Consider the following 22,440-nt stretch of genomic DNA (forward strand, 5'->3'; position numbering starts at 1 on the left):
CACAGCAAATACACATGTTTGTTTGTGCATTTATGAGGTGTTTTTCCAATGATGAAATGATCTGTCATAAAATAAATGCTAGTATTTCCATTTTATTTATAAATAAAATTCTACGAGGTGTGGCTTTAAATAAGCGATTCATTTCATTATTTATTTCTAAGTGACAGTGTTGAACTCTGCCTGTAAAGTGTGGAGTCTGCTGCAGCTGCTGAAGTGGAGATGTTGTTGCAAGTCATTTGTTGCAGATACTTCTTGAAAATCTTCGGCTCGCTACTGACAAAACATCATACAACAAGCATCATAAAGAGAGTATTTCAGTTTCTAACCAACATGTCAGACAGTGATAAAGATAAAGATTAATACCAACCGTCAGGATCCGTGTTCATGTCATAGACTAAAATCTCATCATAACTTAAAGCCACACCGTGTAGAATTTTACCCCAAATCTAAAATTGAAATACCAGCTTTTATTTTATGACAGATATTTTCAGCATTGAAAAATACCTCAAACAAATCTGTGATTTTGCTGTGAGCGGCTCAGCTCTCTTGGACATGACATAACTTTACCGGGTGTGGGTGCGTCTCCAGCTCGTTTCCATGGAGGTGTGACTACTGTTAAGTCAGCAGAATTTGAGATTCAAACAGGTTCCCATTCAAGTCCATTCTTTGATTACGCCCTGCAGTAGTAGCCTTTTCTGTGTTGAGCTGCTCAACAGGAGCATGTTTTGCACTGATGGTAACGGTACAGTCAAGTTTCAAGTTTCAAGTTTCAAGTTGAATGGTTTTGTTTAGCCCAATATCACAACAGAAGTGGCCTCACAGCTGCACCAAACATTAAGGCAATAAAACAGAGCAGGAAATATGACAATTAAAAGTGAATCCAGGCAAATATAATGTCCATTAGGAGGTGGCGACGAGCGGTTTGGGCGTCCCCCGTCCTTAGACTCTCCAGCACGGCAAGGAAAAACTCAAAAACCCGGCAGGAGAAAAGAGAAACCTTGGGGAGAACCACAGAAGGAGAGATCCACTCCCATGGACGGACAGGCTATAGACCCAGGGCTTAAGGATCCCTCAGCAGACGGGCCAAGATCACAGACCGTCCAGTCCTCAGATTCCAGAATGCAGGTTCCTCCGTTCACCCAGGTTCCTCCGTTTGATCTAGACAGGCACTCACGAGGGGGGGGGGAGGCCACTTGATTACAAGCGGCCTCCATTTGTCGACTCAGTCAAACTAAATCAATTTAAATGTGTAGAACCAACTGTGAGGCCTGAGTCCATCTGCCTCTTCTCCAGCATGATTCAATATGTCAACAATCTTTTTATTTTCCATCACTGCAAACCCCCACAATGAAAAAGTAAAACAAGCTCTACTTTTCTCTGTAAAACCTGGACAAAACAAAGATGATTCTGAGGGTCAAAGCTGTTCGCGTGACCACAAACAATGTCAACAGAGGAAATGGAGCGACATATTCAAATATTCAAGTGCTTCAGGAGTGTCCCGCACGCTTCATACAGCCACGTGTGCTCGGATCGACCCAAAGACTGGACGAGGACGTGACGCACAACAGCAGAAGGAAGTTCACTCAACTCCTGAGCTGGTTGTCCTTCTCTCAAAGTGTGAGCCTCCACCTGACGATCAGCTCCACCTGAAGATCATCTCCACCTGACATTTAGCTCCACTCCAGAGCCATGATTGTGCGCAAGCGAGGGAGAGTATGACATGACACAGTGTCCTCCAGAGTGTCCTCCAGTGTCCTCCACAGTGTCCTCCACAGTGTCCTCCAGAGTGTCCTCCAGAGTGTCCTCCAGTGTCCTCCACAGTGTCCTCCACAGTGTCCTCCACAGTGTCCTCCACAGTGTCCTCCAGTGTCCTCCACAGTGTCCTCCACAGTGTCCTCCACAGTGTCCTCCACAGTGTCCTCCAGTGTCCTCCACAGTGTCCTCCAGTGTCCTCCACAGTGTCCTCCACAGTGTCCTCCAGAGTGTCCTCCAGTGTCCTCCACAGTGTCCTCCACAGTGTCCTCCAGTGTCCTCCACAGTGTCCTCCACAGTGTCCTCCACAGTGTCCTCCACAGTGTCCTCCACAGTGTCCTCCAGTGTCCTCCACAGTGTCCTCCACAGTGTCCTCCAGAGTGTCCTCCAGAGTGTCCTCCAGAGTGTCCTCCACAGTGTCCTCCACAGTGTCCTCCACAGTGTCCTCCACAGTGTCCTCCAGTGTCCTCCACAGTGTCCTCCACAGTGTCCTCCAGAGTGTCCTCCACAGTGTCCTCCACAGTGTCCTCCACAGTGTCCTCCACAGTGTCCTCCACAGTGTCCTCCAGTGTCCTCCACAGTGTCCTCCACAGTGTCCTCCAGTGTCCTCCAGAGTGTCCTCCACAGTGTCCTCCACAGTGTCCTCCACAGTGTCCTCCACAGTGTCCTCCACAGTGTCCTCCAGTGTCCTCCACAGTGTCCTCCACAGTGTCCTCCAGTGTCCTCCAGAGTGTCCTCCAGAGTGTCCTCCAGTGTCCTCCACAGTGTCCTCCACAGTGTCCTCCACAGTGTCCTCCAGTGTCCTCCACAGTGTCCTCCACAGTGTCCTCCACAGTGTCCTCCAGTGTCCTCCACAGTGTCCTCCACAGTGTCCTCCACAGTGTCCTCCACAGTGTCCTCCACAGTGTCCTCCAGTGTCCTCCACAGTGTCCTCCAGAGTGTCCTCCAGAGTGTCCTCCACAGTGTCCTCCACAGTGTCCTCCACAGTGTCCTCCAGTGTGTCCTCCAGAGTGTCCTCCACAGTGTCCTCCACAGTGTCCTCCACAGTGTCCTCCAGAGTGTCCTCCACAGTGTCCTCCAGAGTGTCCTCCACAGTGTCCTCCAGTGTCCTCCACAGTGTCCTCCAGTGTCCTCCACAGTGTCCTCCAGAGTGTCCTCCAGAGTGTCCTCCACAGTGTCCTCCACAGTGTCCTCCAGAGTGTCCTCCAGAGTGTCCTCCACAGTGTCCTCCACAGTGTCCTCCACAGTGTCCTCCAGAGTGTCCTCCAGAGTGTCCTCCAGTGTCCTCCACAGTGTCCTCCACAGTGTCCTCCAGTGTCCTCCACAGTGTCCTCCACAGTGTCCTCCAGTGTGTCCTCCACAGTGTCCTCCACAGTGTCCTCCAGTGTGTCCTCCACAGTGTCCTCCACAGTGTCCTCCACAGTGTCCTCCAGAGTGTCCTCCACAGTGTCCTCCACAGTGTCCTCCACAGTGTCCTCCAGAGTGTCCTCCACAGTGTCCTCCACAGTGTCCTCCAGAGTGTCCTCCAGTGTGTCCTCCAGTGTGTCCTCCACAGTGTCCTCCAGAGTGTCCTCCAGTGTCCTCCAGAGTGTCCTCCAGTGTCCTCCAGTGTGTCCTCCAGAGTGTCCTCCAGTGTCCTCCAGTGTCCTCCACAGTGTCCTCCAGTGTCCTCCACAGTGTCCTCCAGAGTGTCCTCCAGAGTGTCCTCCACAGTGTCCTCCACAGTGTCCTCCAGAGTGTCCTCCAGAGTGTCCTCCAGAGTGTCCTCCACAGTGTCCTCCACAGTGTCCTCCAGAGTGTCCTCCACAGTGTCCTCCACAGTGTCCTCCACAGTGTCCTCCAGAGTGTCCTCCACAGTGTCCTCCACAGTGTCCTCCAGAGTGTCCTCCACAGTGTCCTCCAGAGTGTCCTCCAGTGTGTCCTCCAGTGTGTCCTCCACAGTGTCCTCCAGAGTGTCCTCCAGTGTCCTCCAGAGTGTCCTCCAGTGTCCTCCAGTGTGTCCTCCAGAGTGTCCTCCAGTGTCCTCCAGTGTCCTCCACAGTGTCCTCCAGTGTCCTCCACAGTGTCCTCCAGAGTGTCCTCCAGAGTGTCCTCCACAGTGTCCTCCACAGTGTCCTCCAGAGTGTCCTCCAGAGTGTCCTCCACAGTGTCCTCCACAGTGTCCTCCACAGTGTCCTCCAGAGTGTCCTCCACAGTGTCCTCCACAGTGTCCTCCAGAGTGTCCTCCAGAGTGTCCTCCAGTGTCCTCCACAGTGTCCTCCACAGTGTCCTCCAGTGTCCTCCACAGTGTCCTCCACAGTGTCCTCCACAGTGTCCTCCAGAGTGTCCTCCACAGTGTCCTCCAGAGTGTCCTCCAGAGTGTCCTCCACAGTGTCCTCCAGAGTGTCCTCCACAGTGTCCTCCACAGTGTCCTCCAGAGTGTCCTCCACAGTGTCCTCCACAGTGTCCTCCAGAGTGTCCTCCAGAGTGTCCTCCAGTGTCCTCCACAGTGTCCTCCACAGTGTCCTCCACAGTGTCCTCCAGAGTGTCCTCCAGTGTCCTCCAGTGTCCTCCACAGTGTCCTCCACAGTGTCCTCCAGTGTCCTCCACAGTGTCCTCCAGAGTGTCCTCCACAGTGTCCTCCACAGTGTCCTCCAGAGTGTCCTCCACAGTGTCCTCCAGAGTGTCCTCCACAGTGTCCTCCACAGTGTCCTCCACAGTGTCCTCCAGAGTGTCCTCCACAGTGTCCTCCACAGTGTCCTCCAGAGTGTCCTCCAGAGTGTCCTCCAGTGTCCTCCACAGTGTCCTCCACAGTGTCCTCCAGTGTCCTCCACAGTGTCCTCCACAGTGTCCTCCAGAGTGTCCTCCACAGTGTCCTCCACAGTGTCCTCCAGAGTGTCCTCCAGAGTGTCCTCCAGTGTCCTCCACAGTGTCCTCCACAGTGTCCTCCAGTGTCCTCCACAGTGTCCTCCACAGTGTCCTCCAGTGTGTCCTCCACAGTGTCCTCCACAGTGTCCTCCAGTGTGTCCTCCACAGTGTCCTCCACAGTGTCCTCCACAGTGTCCTCCAGAGTGTCCTCCACAGTGTCCTCCACAGTGTCCTCCAGAGTGTCCTCCAGAGTGTCCTCCACAGTGTCCTCCAGAGTGTCCTCCAGAGTGTCCTCCACAGTGTCCTCCAGTGTCCTCCACAGTGTCCTCCACAGTGTCCTCCAGAGTGTCCTCCAGAGTGTCCTCCACAGTGTCCTCCACAGTGTCCTCCAGTGTGTCCTCCACAGTGTCCTCCAGAGTGTCCTCCACAGTGTCCTCCACAGTGTCCTCCAGAGTGTCCTCCACAGTGTCCTCCACAGTGTCCTCCAGTGTCCTCCACAGTGTCCTCCACAGTGTCCTCCAGAGTGTCCTCCAGAGTGTCCTCCACAGTGTCCTCCACAGTGTCCTCCAGTGTGTCCTCCACAGTGTCCTCCAGAGTGTCCTCCAGTGTGTCCTCCAGTGTGTCCTCCACAGTGTCCTCCAGAGTGTCCTCCAGTGTCCTCCAGTGTGTCCTCCAGAGTGTCCTCCAGTGTCCTCCAGAGTGTCCTCCACAGTGTCCTCCACAGCCCACACTGAGCTGTTCCAGTCCCTCAGAGGCATGTGTGTGTGTGTGTGCACATGTTTATTATATGTTATGTTGTTTCATTGCCCAAAAATGTCATGTTTTGTGAAAGACCTGAGCACCCCACCCCCCAACCCCCCCCCCCCCCCCCCCCCCTATCAGGATCACCTGTGGGGGCGGAGTTATGGGGACCATACAATACACTTTTTGTAGAGTCCAAATGACTGAAATGGAAAGATCTGGTGGATTTGCAGACTGTGCACATTCCATGTAGGGCAAAAGGCAAAAATGTACAAAAGTTATGCACTCAAAGGGAGGGAATGGAAAAGTGCATTTGAAAGTCGTAATGGTGCAAAGTAGGAGGGAAAAGGGGGAAACGGCAGCGCAAAGAATGTCCGAATAAAAAACAATTTAGGAAAAGAGTCGAAAAGTCGAGACCTGCAGGAAAACTTTTAAAATAAGTGAGTAAATGCTTTGTCATTGTACAAGCGTACAGCAAAATAATGTTCAGGTGTTAGTCCTGAGCCACTGTGACTGAGCCTGAGCAGCAGAGAGGAAACCTGCTCCTCTGAAACTCCCCCTGCAGCTCCCTCTGCTCCATAATGTAGAGATATATATTTGTAGATTAAAGACATAAATATGAGAAAAACATTTATGACATTTTATGTTTTCATATAAAAAAAAGACGTTTATATAATATATCATTTTAATTTGTGAAGATTAGATATGTTTTGTTACCAGGCAAAAGTGTATATGTTAAGAGACCTGAAAATATATACAATAATTGACAGTAATGATATAAATCTAAAGTTGACCTCTAAAAACACACATCAGCAAAGTATAACAACCTTGACTTTTCTCTGTAAAGCCTTGACAAAACAAGGGAGATCATTAAAGTAAAAGCTGTTTCCGTGACCAAGGGGTGTAGTCTGGTCCAGAGGAGAAGGAAATGGATCATATGGAGCCAGAGATTCAAATGAACAAACAAATCCATGTGAAGAAAACCTTTTAAAAGGCAGACGTTTCCAGGAGGACAGTGAGGAACGAGGAGCTGCACAGGTACGAGCACTTTTAATAAGGATCATCATCAGGGAGCAAATCAAGATATATATTTATTGTTTTAATACTAAAGACAAAAATCTATTTAAAAAGATTCTGAGAATATGAATGGATGAATTTGACCTACGGACTCCATGTTGAAACCTGTCTCTAATCTCACTGTTTCCAGAAGGAGAGAGACATGAAGCTCATCACGGCTCTGGCCCTTTTCACCGCTGTGAGCTCAGGTGCGACCACTGCTCTGTGTCTGTCTGTCTGTCTGTCTGTCTGTCTGTCTGTCTGTCTGTCTGTCTGTCTGTCTGTCTGTCTGTCTGTCTGTCTGTCTCTCTGGATGTGGTTTTAGGGTTAAGGTTCAGATTAAAGGAACAGACCATCGTTTCCACACTGTGAGATGTTCTTACCTGAGCTTAGACGAGTTGATGTGTACCTGTCTGTGGTCTTTGTGCCCGTGGAAGAGTGAGGTAACTTCCAACTTTACTCCCGTTTGGAGATATAGGAATACATTGGGAGAGGCAAAATGCTAACAACATCTTTGGTCGTTTTACGTGACTCAGGGCACACACAAAGACCAGACAGGTACGTATCAACTCGTCTAAGCTCAGCTAAGAAGATATCCCAGTATGTATAAACGGTGGCCTGTTCCTTTAAGGTGAGGGTTACGGGGTTACGGGGTTACGGGGCTACGGGGCTACGGGGTTACGGTTCAGGTTAGGGTCTGGGTAATACATTATGTCTCTGAGTGTCCTCACTAAAATACAATTACAAACATGTGTGTGACTTGCCATGTCCTCACGTCCCGCAGCGGTTGGATACAAATGCTACATGTGTAGCTCCCTGGTCTCGAAGCCCTGCACCAAGAAGGTGAACTGTGGAGACAGCCTGAACCTCAACGGCACCTCTTTCCGCTGCTTCACATTAAATGTAAAGGGTGAGGATTCCACCAGCACCTGAACACTGACCACTCAGGATGACCAGACTTTCCATATTCAAAACTCTACAGCCGCCAGGTGCATTAACATTTGTTAAAACACAATTCAAATTCTAACTGTTCAAAAGCCAACAAAGCCACATAGAGGAGGGACCCGCTTAGAACAAACACAGAGACAAAACCTTTGACTCATTTTCCACTGATACACACTGATCTGAATATTTTCTACTCACTGAAACCCTCACCATTAGGTTTCCTCTCATTTTTGATGATTTTTGATTTCATTTCATGTGTTGATTTCTCCTGTGATCCTACACTCTCACTGAGCTCCTCTATGGTTTTGACTGTTGGTGTATATTGATTATTATTGGGTATGATGCTTGTGTGAGTGCAGGTGTGGTGAATGTGGGCTGCACCCTGTCTCAGAGCTGTGGGATTGGGGGGGTCCAGTGCTGTGACGGGGAGCTGTGCAACCCAAACTCCGGCCCCGTGACCCTGCCCCCCGCCCTGCTGCTGCTGCTGGGACTCAGCGCCTTCATCACTCTCTATCTGAACCTGGACTGAACCGGGACTGAACCAGGGCTTAACCAGGACTGAACTAGGACTGAACCAGGACTGAGCCAGGACTGAACCAGGACTGAACCAGGACTGAACCAGGACTGAACCAGGACTGAGCCAGGACTGAACCGGGACTGAACCAGGGCTTAACCAGGACTGAACTAGGACTGAACCAGGACTGAGCCAGGACTGAACCAGGACTGAACCAGGACTGAACCAGGACTGAACCAGGACTGAGCCAGGACTGAACCGGGACTGAACCAGGACTGAACCAGGACTGAACTCATGTTTTATGATCGACATGTATGCTTCATATTTAGGCGAGACCCTGCAGGTGAACGGGTTAAAAACAGCACAAACATTAAAGTGACACATGTAGAGCTGGGAACCGTTCCATTTTTTAAATTCCGGCACTTTAACGATACCTGGTTTATGCCACCGATACCTGAACAATACCTTTTGTCGATATGTAACGGTTCTTAAAAATAATAAAACACCAACAACATTATTTTCTAGGTTTAAAGGGACAAATAAGTCAAACTAGTGAAACTACTTAGATCAATATATAAAAAAGAATCTTGTTTTTTTGTGTCAGGCTAGAAATGAGTCTTCTGCTGTAAGTGCAGAGGTGGCCGCTCTAATGTGAGGAAATGGCTCTGCAAGTTACAATCTCCAATATCGATCTATGCAGAAACTGTGATCATCATTTAACGACTAAGTGTAGAAATGTGGCACTTTTGCTGTTTCCAAATGAAAGATAAAACATTTTGTGAAACTGGCCCTAAATCTGAGAGAGAAAAAGACGAGTTTCTCCTGCAGTGTCTCCCCTAAAAGGTAGAAAGAATAGTTCTTGTATTTAGCTGTTGTAGAAGTGTGGAGCTGACCTGGATGAAACCTAAATGTAAATGAATGTCTGCATGTCTAATAAAGGAAGGAGCCTGACTATTCAAACTCATGTCCTTCTCGTTTACATGGGAGCGGCTCAGACCTAGGTCAGGGGCGGGGCCACACACTCCTCCTGGGGTGAATAATAGAGGAGACTTTTCTCTGCGTAGTCGGTGTGACTCATGGTGAGGGAGATACCAGTGTTTACCAGTGCAGAGAGGGTGGGCGGAGTCTCTTCTCACGCTGCCTTTTTGTTCCCTTCACACATCATTCCGTGTCCTCTGCCTCTGCGGGACAGGGGCGACGATCGGCTCTATATAAAACAGCGGTGCAAACACTGGTCACTGTTTTTTTGAAACAGTAACACATATAGTTACTTTCCCTAGTAACAAGCTACGACTCTGAGGACTACAGCCTGCACAAACCACAGACGTGAGGACGTTTCCCCACAGTGAGGAATCTCTCACTCGTATGAAGCCACAGACTAAGCCATGTGACCAGAGCGAGACATGACGAGGGACCAAACACTGCACGGAGTCACGTGAGCGAACCGTCAGGATCCAAATAACCTGGACGCTGGACAACAGACATGGATAAAGGTGTCCGGGTGAAATCCGAGGCCCCACAGGAGAGCTTTCTGATTGGCTGTTGCTGCAGGAGCGTGGGTCAGATTACAGGCCACAATCATACATGTCAAAGTTGTTTCTTAGGATTTGAGGTTTTTGCAGCTGTGACCTGACAAAGCACAACTGCACTGACACTATACACTGAAGGAGCACCACAGGAGAGCACAGGCACACTTTCATTGGACAGGTAATGGTCATTCTAAAGTGCCTATAGTTCCAAACTGAGGTGGAGCAGCTGAAAACGCCATAGCTCAGTTTATTGCTAATATCTCTGTAATTCCTGGAGCCAGTTCATATAAAACAGACCCTGTCACAAATATGAACTATGGTCTAATTATTTCCTAATAAAGGAATCCAAAAGTGCTGACAATATACATAAACATGTGTGCGATGTTGGTCAGTAGAAGAAGAAGAATGTTTGTGAATCTAATCACTGTCATATAATGATCAACATTTGGACTTTCTCTTTTTGGAAATTTCTTTCAAAAACTCTTTCTCTCCCGTAGAGTTGTATTGGCACCTGCTGCGACTGAAATAGAATCCTCAACATGAACACACAGGTGCTCGTCACATAATAGAATATCATGAAGAAGTGACTTCACTTCTGTAATTCAACTTCAACTGTGAAACTAGTCTCTGACAGACTCACTACATGTCAAGCCTTTGTTTGTTTTCATTTGGGTGATTATTATGGCTTAAAGTCCATTTTTAAAATATTTTTTATTTGGGGTTTTTACAATCTGAGACATAAAAATCCAAATGATAATAAATAAACAGTTCCACACAAATGCATTCGAAGACTACTGGAGTGAATTAAAAATGTTTATTGGCTGGTTTGGTCACATGACGTTTTTGGACCATAACCTGATCCCCAGGAGAGCCGACACACCCTGGACTAGAGTTACCTGAGGACCCTGCAGTCTGTGACTTTACGGTAGGTAAAGATCGGGGGAGTTTGTATCTTTCAAATTTACAGCACGGCAGATTCCCACGGGCACGGAAAGACCCGGAACATCAGTCATTTCTACAATTTACCGGAGAGCCCAGGTAACTCTACGGCTTTAGTGTGGCTGCTGCCATGACGACAGACAAAAGGCATACGTCTTTGTAAATTAATTTAAAAATAGAAAAGTCTACTGGATCTTATTGTGTGAAAGCTACAGTTTAGAACTTTAAAAAGCGTCTGAAATGTGAGGATTCTTGTGTTATTTGATATTTCAGTGTTGCTACGACCTTCATTTGACCTGATAAATGTTTACAGACTCATCATCCGGACAAAGATGAAGCTCTTTGGAGCTTTGGCCCTTTTCACTGCAGTGAACACAGGTCAGAAATATGACACTTTCAGAAGATGCACTGGGCCTCGTGTCACCTCCGGGTCCTTTTCACTATCATGGGATTTTACTTTAAAGGAACAGGCCACCTTTTCCAGACTGAGTTATGTTTTTACCTGAGCTTAGACGAGTTGATGTGTACCTGTCTGGTCTTTGTGCGTGCGCTCAAACACGCAAAATGACCAAAGATGTTGTTCATTAGGCCTCTCCCAATGTATTCCTATAGCTCCAAACAGGGTGAAGTTAGAAGCTGCCAAGCTCTTCCACGGGCACAAAGACCAGACAGGTACGGATCAACTCGTCTAAGATCAGGTCAGAACATATCTCAGTCTGGAAAAACGGTGACCTGTTCCTTTAACCATACAAATCATAGGAGTACCTTTATCTGAGCCTCTACGTAGCCGTCAAAGCTGCCCCTGATTTAAATTGAGCGTTCCATCCCCATGCAGATGACTAGGGAAGCCAGGAGCAATACTTAAGTATGTTTTGTCCTGTTACTGGTATTTATGTGGTTATTTTATCATGAACATAATTATAAAATGATGTTTAGAGGCCATTGAATGTGTATCCAACCCGCAAACAACAACAAAATGACTGAATTTGAGTTAGCATTTAGCTCAGAGGACACGTTAGACCAGGGGTGCCCAAACTTTTTTTCTCCGAGGGCCAAAATGAAAAAGTGCCTCTGGGTCGCGGGCCAAGCACGAGACACATACAACTGCAAATAACATCCTAATAGTTACTTTATGTTTTCGGTAGCCTATACATTTACATTTGATTCCATCCATGCAAAGAACATGCTACATTAAAGCAAATGTTAACTATGGCAAAAACCTATTTTTAGTAGAACAAGATCAACTATTGTAGCCATATAGTGCAAAATGTAAACAACAGCACCTGTATCTACAGCACCTGCAGTAACTTTAGCTCATTCATTTGTTAACTCAAAGAAAATGCCACATTAGATTATTTGGAAAGTGTCAGTTCAGCATCAATTCTTTTATAAGTCATTTTTTAACATGTACCTGTCAACAACCTTTGCAATAAAAGTTGGACAAATGGGAAAGTTGATGCTACAACGCTCTGTGATTGATAAACACCACGACACCACCACAGTGTTTCCTTAACTTTGCGAACGGGGTGAAACAGCGCCCCCAATTTGATGCTGGCGGCAAAAAAGTGTACAGCATCCATAATTACCATTGAGAATGAATGGGAGAGAGTTAGTATTGACCATAATCATATCTTACCATATCTAAAGCAAAATCTCCAAAGGTCTGTATTCGTCAATGATTTCTCCAGGCTCGACCTCCAACAGCTGAAAACTGGATCATTCATAATTGGTGGTGTTTGGTGGCTAATGCTAACGGCTATAGGAAAAATTAAGTGCTGTCCAACAATTAAAATATTTAATTGCGATTAATCTCATAAATGTCTTAACTCATGATTAAAAGCAAATTTAATTAATTAAGCCTTTTTATCTAATGAATAGAAATAACTGATATTGTATTTAATATGCTTTTTAAATAAATACCTGTAAACATTTACTGCTTATAAAAATAAATAAAAGGCCTTAAAGAAATACATTGTATAATGCAAAATAACTTTAATAATTTGGACAGCACTAGGAAACATACATTGCGGACTGGTTGACTGGTTCCTGACTGTGAATGAAGGTAGAAAAGAGCTGTATAAGTGAAGACCAGTTTGAGCTGTTGTTTTTCCTGTTCATAACAGTAAATAATGTGTCTCTACTGTCCCCCGTGTCCCACAGCGTTTGGACTCGACTGCTACATGTGCGCCGCCCCGAAAATTGTGTCCTGCAACACGACGGTGAACTGTGAAAAAACATTTAACTTCAGCGATCCCAACTTCCTCAACCAAAGCGGACTGTCCGGCATCCCCGGGTTTCCTGACCTCATCGACCTCACGGACATGTCTTACCGCTGCTACAGAACCGAGATGTTTGGTAACAGTTCTTCTTCAAACTTATAATGACTGTGTGAAGCTCTGACTGAACTGCTCCTAATTCATCATGTGATTGATATTTCTTACATGGGGTAAAATGTCACATTGCTTTTCATTTTCTCATTTGGACTGAAGACATGAGGAGATTGAGCTGATGCCTTTTCCCAAACTTTAATGTTTGGGTTATATAGTGAGAGATTTCCTTCTGTTCGTAAATTCTACACCTCATTAGCCTGGCTAACGCCAGACTAATATCACAAGTGATATTTAGTCTGGGGACACCAATTGATTTTCTGGTAGGAGAGGTGTGGTTTACGATCGTCCATAGTGGTTTATTGGGTGCTACACATGTCTATCATGCGTCTGCACGAGGCCACAGCCAATCGTATCATTGTATCCGATGACGTATGACGTATCCGCTGTAAACTTTCGAGCTAAACTATTTAGAACACGGCCTAAATCTTGATCGAAAAATAGTGTCGCGTCTGCTGCTGTCATGTTGGATCCGTAAATAAACTTTTTAATTTTTTTATCCGTAAATAAACTACAAGCTTCTGTATATTGAATAGCTCGTCATCGTCTTGCCGTCCCTCCTCGTTCTGTGATTGGTTCCCAAATCCATGCGAACATTTGGGCCATGGTCCCCAGGCTGCTGTACAGTTCCAAATGATTCGAGCGCACACAGCAGTCTGGCGTTAGCCAGGTTAACACCTCATTATAGAGCATTTAGTTGCATCTGGCATTGCAACTAGTTTCAAACTTATTTTGTGCTTGTATCTCAAAAAGCAAAAACATTACAAAAGTTAATCAAAAACTCCATTCAAAACAATAGTGAGAACCAACCCCAAGCTTTGTGACACCCTGTCCCGCACATGGAGCTGTCGGTTTTTCTTGTGTTTGATGGTTAACAGCTTCCTATCTATACTACTACAATATGTTAGAAAAAAAGAAGCAAAGACTACTTCACATGCCAAGGGTTCAAGCTTTCATTTACTGTAGGTCTGACTCTTGTGGGACTAAAGCGCCAGGTTCCTCCCCCAGTGACAGTACGCAGATGTTTCCTCTTGCCCTTTCACAGGAATTACACTTTGGATTAGGGTTATTTATACTTTCAGACGAACCTGAAACTAGCACTAAATGGAGTGAATGCTTTAAAGGTGCATTAAGCAACTTTTCATGTGAAAAAATGTGTTGATAGTAATGTGTATGTGTATGTATATGTATGTGTATGTATGTGTATTTCAGTGACCCAGTGGGTGGATGGGTCAGCTTGGCGCTTTTGCTTTTGATCACAGCGTCCTCTCGGAGGCTCCAGGATAAATAGTTTTGTAGGTTTTCTGATGGGAGGGTCCGTCAGCGGGGGAAACTCTAAACACAATTGGTCCTGGAGCACACTAGAGGCCCCTGAGTTACTGAAGGGTCAATTACACATAAATATTCACTTTTGTTTCCCTGCTAGAAAGTTGCATAGTGCACCTGTAACGTTGCCCGGCCGTGAGGTGAATGTACCACGTCAAGCGATTTGAGGAATTAGGAGCAAGTTACGGCACAATAGTGTAAACAAACAAAACCTGCGAAATATTCACTGCCTAAAGCTAGTCATAGATTTACCAAGAACAAACTTGAGAATCAGCGGAAACAGCAGTAGCCAACACTCACTCTTTTCATTAATTGTGGTGTAAAATTGCACCAGCACACGGACAGGCACCAGGTTCGTCCAGCACCCAGCCATCCGGTCAAGGAAGCGCTGGTTACTCTTGAATTAAAAGTTTGGCCTGTCTGAGTGAAAACGACCATCTCCCAGCACGCAAATCTATGCTACTGTAAATGCTGAATGTATGAATTCTTCAACTTGTCATAAGAATCAATCTGACGGATAAAGTGAGGTCCCCTGAAAAGTAGTTTCTTCTTTTTTAAGTCTCCTGGTTTGCCTCCTGGACACACTGTTTGGGTCCAATTCACTGAGGATAATGCACGTCTTCTTTTCTCACGCCTAAACCATTTTCTCTGCACTTGGGACAAGCCACAAAACTGACCGGGGCGGGTGGATGTGATCATAAATTCAGGCCAGTTTGTCAGACATCGGTCGGGGAGTGACCCTCCTGATCTCAGTGCCTGGCTGTGCTAATCTGAAATCTTCTAACATAACAATTGTCTGCCCCAAGATGGCCTCTCATGACTCTGGGACTCTCTCCAAGACCTCGTACAGATCCACATAATACGTAGTAGGATGTCTTTCACTTAGGATACATTAATACCAGCATTTATCTTTCTTTGTATTTTAAACCCAATTAATTTCCCCCAGTCATGCTCCATTGTGTGGGTGGTAGGGTAGAGTCTATACAAGCGGCCTCGCTCTCTACCCAAATATGACTGCGTTATTTTGCAAAATTCTCATGTCCCCTGGAGGGCTCCACACACATACACATTTTTAAAAGGGTAAAAGTCAGTCCCATCATTATAGGCTCTCAGCACCTATGCCTTTGAGTTACTACCAGTGTTTTGGCCTAATAAAGATCACAAGGCAGGCATGTTAGAATCATCAAGTCAAGACTTCACCAGAGGAAACCTCCATGCTCAAAGTTTTTGTTTTGAAGCTATCAGTTAACACTAAATAAAATATTCATAGCACCAAAAACACTGGTGTTAAGTCCAGATACGTTTTAGATGTTTCTTTTATGTGGTGTTGTTTCTTGACACTAGATAAAAATGTTTCCTCCAGTCCAGGATTACAAAAAGAAATCCCTCCGAAGTGTCCCTGGTTTTGGATCATGTAATATAAAGGCGTGTCTATCAGAGATCAGGTCCTCCACATTATCATCGTTATTTGTCTTGTGTGTGCCTTGAATAGCACAGATTTGAAACCACTTTTGTTTTTGTGCTAAACCTCTGTTCTGCAGGTTTGGAGGTGATGGGCTGCATGATTAAACAGGCCTGCATCATCCCCTCCATCCGCTGCTGTGAGGGAGAACTCTGCAACTCCGCCCCTCAGGCCCCACCCCCGGCCCCGCTGCTGCTGGGCCTCGCCGCCTTCATCGCTCTGCGTCGGAGCCAGGAGGATCTGCACTTTACTTGAGTCTTACGCTGCGTTCATGTGCTCCTCTGAAAGTCCGCCGAACGACTTCCCCAGGTGGGAGATGCATGTGAAGGAGAAGGACTGGGGAACTCCCGACTTCTGCACCGGACTGCGGAAACCAGACGATTTCTTCTTTCATCGTCTAACGTGAGCTTTTGAGTTTAGTGTGAGCCGTCGTCATCCTCGACAGAAACAAAATTGCGAGTGAAATGCCCGACATCAGTGCTATCGAAAGAAGTTACTTTACATGATATTTTCTAAAACTAACAAACTACCCAGTCCACATGAACGCAGCATTTTATATTGAGCACTTATTACTCCACTTCAGCTCTGTAAAGGTTTCAAAGTAAAACGTCACAAACATGACCAAGCTGGCTGCGCCTGTATTTTATGGACTCATTTAACATTGTCTCTTTCTTATTAATAATGTGCAGAATGAAGCAAACTATGAGCATCATGATGTATTTCCTTGAAGTAACTGCATTCTGCATTCATACCTCGGATTAAAGAGTAACTGTACTGGAATACACTTCACTATGTTACTCCAAATTTGTATTCTAAATATGTAATGGTGACACCTGTATTCCGTTACTCCCTCAAACTGGTCAGGGGTTTGAATCCCACCTCCTGCAGGTGCACACTGTCGTTGTGTCCTTGGGCAAGACACTTCACCCTCCTTGCCTCCAGTGTCTGCGCACATTGATGTATGAATGAGAGAGTGAGTGGTTCCTTGACGTAAAGCACTTTGAGTAAAAGCACTATTTAAGTTGAGACCATTTACCAAAACCACAAGAGAGCCCGCCCCCTCAGCTAACAAGTGAGATGCTCATGCGGTGGATCTGCTCTTCAGGAGACTGTTAATGGAATAGTGAGAAAACAGAACTCAGCTCTTAACATAAATGATGCGTTTCTGCATTTGTGACTTCTTCTTTTGGGATTTTTTTAAACCCTTGACAAACAAGACGTCACAAATCAAAGACAGGAAGTGAAAGAAACAACAGCCAAATACATGCAAAGGACTTTATTTGACCAAACGTTGAGGGAAACCTATAAACATTTGCGTGAGGAAACATGAAGCTCCTCATCACTGGTTCCACTTACTTTGATCCTTTACAAGAATTTTGTATTGTATTGTAATGACTAATATGACTGTAATATGTTACACTGCTCATGATCAGGAGGTCAGGAGTTTGAATCCCGGCTCCTGCAGGTGCCCACTGTTGTTGTGTCCTTGGGCAAGACACTTCACCCTCCCTGCCTCCAGTGCCTGCTTGCTTTGGTGTGTGAATGAGAGACTGTTTTTTTTCTCATTGTGTTCTCACCCACTGCTATAAGTGAGTCACTCAGCAAACTAGTGTTGAAACACACAACACACAAAACGTCCCAAATCAAAGACAGGTGCACAGAAGTGAAAGGAACAACACCCACATTTATGCAAAGGACTTTATTTGGCCAAACGTCGAGGGAAACTTGCAAACATTTGCACGTCTGAGAGGAAACATGAAGCTCCTCATCGCAGCTCTTCTCGCCGCCGTCACCTCAGGTACTTTGATCATTTATACAAACATTTTCTTGAAGAACATTTGTTCTTATCGTGATTAATCTGATGAATGTTATAGTTAACCCACGATTTTATCTGTTTTAAATATCATTTGAATTATCATTTTAATACTCTGGCACTCTTATTTGATTCCTCTAATATATGTCAAACTTCTGGTGCGGGTGGGTCGGGTTAGAAAGCACACTTATTTTTATTTGGTCCATAGTGCATTCTTATCCATAAATGCACTCAAATTAGGTGATGTTTTGCTGAATGTCCAGTTTTAAGGGGTAAAAGTATCATTAGCCCGTTTGGTTTTCTGGAGTTTAGATGTCTCTTCTGCTCCACATAAAGCACAACTGCAGTGCACTCAAGCACAACAGACATGATGAAAATACTGCAGCAGCAAGAAGCACGGCCCTGCTTCAAGAACAAGGCCACAGCTTCTTACTAACCTCAGCTCCTAAGCTGCTCCCTTTACTTTACTGTCAGACTTCGTTTTGTACTAGACCAAGAGAGTTGTCCATGACGTGGTGAAAGTAAAGCCTTAGATAGTTTCTGCTTGTTTCCAAGTCCATAAGCCAGGGGTGTCCAAACCTTCTCTATGGGGGCCACATTGGATAACCAGGCTAACTAATGAAAACAGAATCATTAAAGCCATAAGTGGTAGTAAAGGCCCTCGCCCCCCCGGCACACAGCTCCCTCTGACAATCACTGCCTCGCAGTCAGTCAGGGCTCAGAATCCTGTCCGTTCCCATTGATCACTGCGTATCAGCCCAATCTGCCAAAGTCATTCTTTTCAGACATAATGAAATTCACCTGTTCCTGTAGGGGGCACTATAGCAAGGACCATCACTACAGTCCCGGTAAATGGCTTTAATCTTCTCCAGTGAATAAGTGATTAATTATTCAACCCAGTCCAGCAAGGCACATGCAAATTATAATGGAGCATATGCCAAAAGAGAGACCTTAACCTGGCCACGCCCACATCGTACAAAATAGACATGTCCATCATACATTTTTTTACATAAGTGTTTAGAATTTACTTTACTCCCAAATAAATCATAGAAACTGCAGTTTAAGTTATAGAGAGGGACTTTGTGGTGGGTCACATTGACTTTTTGGATGTGCATGAAAGAAAGAAATGTCAAATGTGTGCAGAGGTTTCCATGGATGTCACAGGTAACAGGTAACATACGTGTTTGAGAGGGGGATACAACCAATAAAAACAGGAGATAAAAAACATAAACATGACATTTATTAAATGCTCAATAAAGACGATCATGGCCCATAAAAGAGGAACGTTAAAACTAGACTTCTGAAGAGGCTAACAGGTCCGTCCAGGTGCCAGGTGTGTCCCTGCACCTCCTCCTGACGCCGCATGACGCGCCCTCGCCGGAGTTCCTTCAAATGCGACATCAGTGAAAGCGCGGGCTTAGTTTTCCACTGAAAATAGCGGACTTCCTGTTTGTCAGGGGTCGTGGCCACAAGAAAAACATTTTGTTTGTCATCATCAGAAGAATGTCTGTGCCGACCGTCACAGTACAGCAAACTTTGTTGACGCTGCCTGTCATTGGAGGATTTTTTTCAATTTTGCAGGTGGCGCTGTCCTTTTGTCATGACCCAAATATGAAACACATATTTAAATATATTTTTCACCAGACCTGACTTTCACTAAAGAAGGAGGAGAAATGCATGGTCCCATAGGTCAGACTAATCGAGAAACTCAAAGATTGAAACGTTGAACACGAGAGTGACCCAGCCAGCGGAGGCCGGCGCTCGCTGACCCATTCCCAGATGTGAAGCAGGTCATTGGTCAGAAACTCCTGGCAGGAGGATGAACCTATTTAAGTTTATAGTGGTAGGGGTAAGTGCCTTACAGAAACCTATGCAGACACGGGAGAACATGCAAACTGCACATCGAACCCAGGACCTTCTCGCTGTCAAGCACATCTGATCCCCAGCCTGATCAAGTGGGTTTAGATGTTTTTTTAAAACAAGCTTCATTTAGATTTTTACTGATTTTTCCACTGACAAAACACTTATTTTAAACCCAAAGAAGACATGCAAAATCTGACTGGAAATGTATTTGTAACTAATAAATCATATAATATATCATATCAAAAGCATACATTTAAACCTGGCCCGATACAGTTTTGTTCAAAGGTGTTATTTTTATATGAAAACTTACAAATAGTGCTGCCCAACAATTCAATATGAATTGTGATTAATCGCATTAATATCATAGTTAATTTGTGCTTAATAGCAAATTAATGCCCGTTGTCCAGAGCAGTGGTTCTCAACCTTTTGGAGCCGCGACCCCCATTATAACAGACCCCACTCGGGTCACACTGTGAGAAATCGGAACATTAGCCTACATCAGGGGTGGCCAACTAGTCAGAGACCAAGAGCCGAAATGTTCAACCTTGATCCTGTGAAGAGCCACAAAGGCACCGATCACAGTACTGATTGTAAAAAAAAGGTTGCCACATTGTTGTTTCATTTTTGTTACATTTTTGTGGCTCTTTTGTGGCTTTTATGTTGCTTTTTCATCACCTCGTAGACATATTTTGGTTGCAGTTTTATTGTGTTATTGTTACTTTTCTGGCACGTTTTTGTTGCGCTTTTGTCACTTTATTGTTGCATTTTTATCAAAATACTGCATCTGCTGCTGTGGCATTTAAAGGGGCTTCAAATGCTGGAAATGCCTGTGTACATGTTTGTGTCCGAGCCTGAATTCTTTCTACTGTGTTTCCACAGCTTGACTCAACAAGAACCCAGCGCGTATATCAGCATTTCAGAAGTGAAGAGTTTAACTTGTCTGGCCCTCTCGTTGCAGTGACTGCATACAAGTGCTATGTCTGCGGCCCCACGGACTCCCAGCCCTGCACCCGCACGATTGACTGCGACAACAACGTCGCTGAGCGCTGCTTCAAGTCCACCGTGCTCAGTACGGACTTCACTTCACACCTTCTAACTTGTTAAATGTATTTTCCCTCAGTGTTAAATCGGTCAAAGCTCTTACAAACTGAGCGTGTGCTTTCATTTTCAAAGCGAGTTTAAGTGTTGAAGTTCCTTCTTTACCAAGATATAACCCTATTCTGTAACTACAGCGTATCGCCCAGCCCTAAAAGGTGGGGCCTTTAAGGCGGCGCTGCAGGTGAAAACATTGACTTCACACAGTCAATTTTGTGTCTAGTTTTCTCCCCAACATCATAGTTTAATGTATAATGTAGCCCTCAGCTGCTCCATTTTGCCAGCCCAGAATTGCTGCTTTCCCACGTTGCATCGATACACCATCTTCAAATCAGCGAACTAGCTTTGTCCCGCTGAAGCAAAGACGAGCTCCGCACCTCCCCCGCCTCAACCCCAACCCCAACTCACCCTCACCCCTAACACTAAAAACATGTACAATAGGCCACGACAAATGAGAGTGTGTTTGAGAGTGCGCATGGGGGGCGACGGATGGAAATTAGCCAAAGGCTACAATCCGGTGTGGCTTGTTCATTAACATGCACTGTCCCGACCAAATAAACCAATAAACTGAACTAAACTACACCCCTCACCCCAAAACACTCAACACAGTCAGAGTATAGCATTTGCGGCTAACACAGTCAGAGTATAGCATTAGTGGCTAACACAGTCAGAGTTTAGCATAAGCAGCTAACACAGTCAGAGTTTAGCATTAGCAGCTAACACAGTCAGAGTTTAGCATTAGCAGCTAGCACAGTCAGAGTTTAGCATTAGCGGCTAACACAGTCAGAGTATAGCATTAGCAGCTAACACAATCAGAGTTTAGCATTAGCAGCTAACACAGTCAGAATTTAGCATTAGCAGCGAGCACAGTCAGAATTTAGTATTAGCAGCGAGCACAGTCAGAATTTAGCTTTAGCAGCGAGCACAGTCAGAATTTAGTATTAGCCGCTAACACAGTCAGAATTTAGCATTAGCAGCGAGCACAGTCAGAATTTAGTATTAGCAGCGAGCACAGTCAGAATTTAGCATTAGCAGCGAGCATAGTCAGAATTTAGTATTAGCAGCGAGCACAGTCAGAATTTAGCATTAGCAGCGAGCACAGTCAGAATTTAGTATTAGCAGCGAGCACAGTCAGAATTTAGCATTAGCAGCGAGCACAGTCAGAATTTAGTATTAGCAGGCTAACACAGTCAGAGTTTAGCTTTAGCGACAAACGCAGTCAGAGTTTAGCATTTGCGGCTAACACAGTCAGAGTTTAGCATTTGCGGCTAACTCAGTCAGATTTTATCATTAGCGGCTAACACAATTGGAGTTTAGCATTTGCGGCTAACACAGTCGGAGTTTAGCATTTGTGGCTAACACAGTCGGAGTTTAGCATTTGTGGCTAACACAGTTGGAGTTTAGCATTATGACAGAAGTTTACATGGTCAAGGAGAGGGTCATCACTGCCGCGTCCCCCAAATACATTGCGCTCATTTAAATTCTACTTTTATCTTCCATTGCTCGATAAACATATGGGTGAAGATGTGCACCAAGGTCTGTGTTTTGCTTTGTATATACTCTGCTGTGACAATAATACATTTACCCTACAACAACAAAAAGTCAGCTACTCCAGCTTTAACTTTCAACATCTGAGCAACCTGCTTGAATGCTCTTCATCAATCAACAGCCCAATCTACAGGCAAAGTTTCCATTCCCCTCGCACCTACAGCAGTACTGATTGTAGCATGTGGTTGTGTCCAGGTATGGTGACCCAGGGCTGCACGATGCGTGAGCTCTGTATCTACCCCATCAACTGCTGCGAGGGCGACCTCTGCAACGCGGCTCCACTGACGCTGCCTCGTCTGCTGCTGCTGGGCCTGTCCGCCTGCATCACTCTGTACCTGAACCTGGAGTGAGCCTGGACTCAACTCACTTGTCACTGGATTCATTTCCCATCGCAAATAAAACTCATAATTAAACCTTACTGATGTTTTTGGTTTCTCATTTCTTGCTCTGCACTTTTTCAGAAATATGTTTATTGCCACACACGCATACAAAAAGACAATAAACAGAATAAATAAATCAAATAACGAACAATCAAACATACAAAGAAACAAACATTGGCCCAAACAAACAACGGCATTTTTCACTTATACTGATACCTCCAGTCCGACATACATTAAGAAAAG

General features: G+C 45.4%; 1 protein-coding gene across 1 annotated transcript; it reads left to right on the forward strand.

Annotated features, from left to right (window-relative positions):
* Positions 1-17,222: 17,222 nt before the first annotated feature.
* On the forward strand, positions 17,223-22,217 carry LOC306981378 (uncharacterized protein). Its single transcript, XM_079580982.1, has 3 exons — positions 17,223-17,296; positions 20,133-20,243; positions 22,013-22,217. Exons 1-3 carry the CDS (start codon positions 17,254-17,256, stop codon positions 22,165-22,167), a joined length of 309 nt encoding a protein of 102 aa, XP_079437108.1. The 5' UTR covers positions 17,223-17,253; the 3' UTR covers positions 22,168-22,217.
* Positions 22,218-22,440: the final 223 nt, after the last annotated feature.

The sequence above is a fragment of the Gobius niger genome, assembly GCF_951799975.1.
Source record: "Gobius niger genome assembly, chromosome: 22".
Lineage (NCBI taxonomy): Eukaryota > Metazoa > Chordata > Actinopteri > Gobiiformes > Gobiidae > Gobius > Gobius niger.

Excerpts from the sequence above, each read along its gene's own strand:
- LOC306981378 (XM_079580982.1), top strand. The coding sequence starts at position 17,254 with ATGAAGCTCCTCATCGCAGCTCTTCTCGCCGCCGTCACCTCAG. Across the intron at positions 17,297-20,132 it reads TCTCGCCGCCGTCACCTCAG|TGACTGCATACAAGTGCTAT; the intron begins GTACTTTGATCA and ends CTCTCGTTGCAG. Across the intron at positions 20,244-22,012 it reads CTTCAAGTCCACCGTGCTCA|GTATGGTGACCCAGGGCTGC; the intron begins GTACGGACTTCA and ends GGTTGTGTCCAG.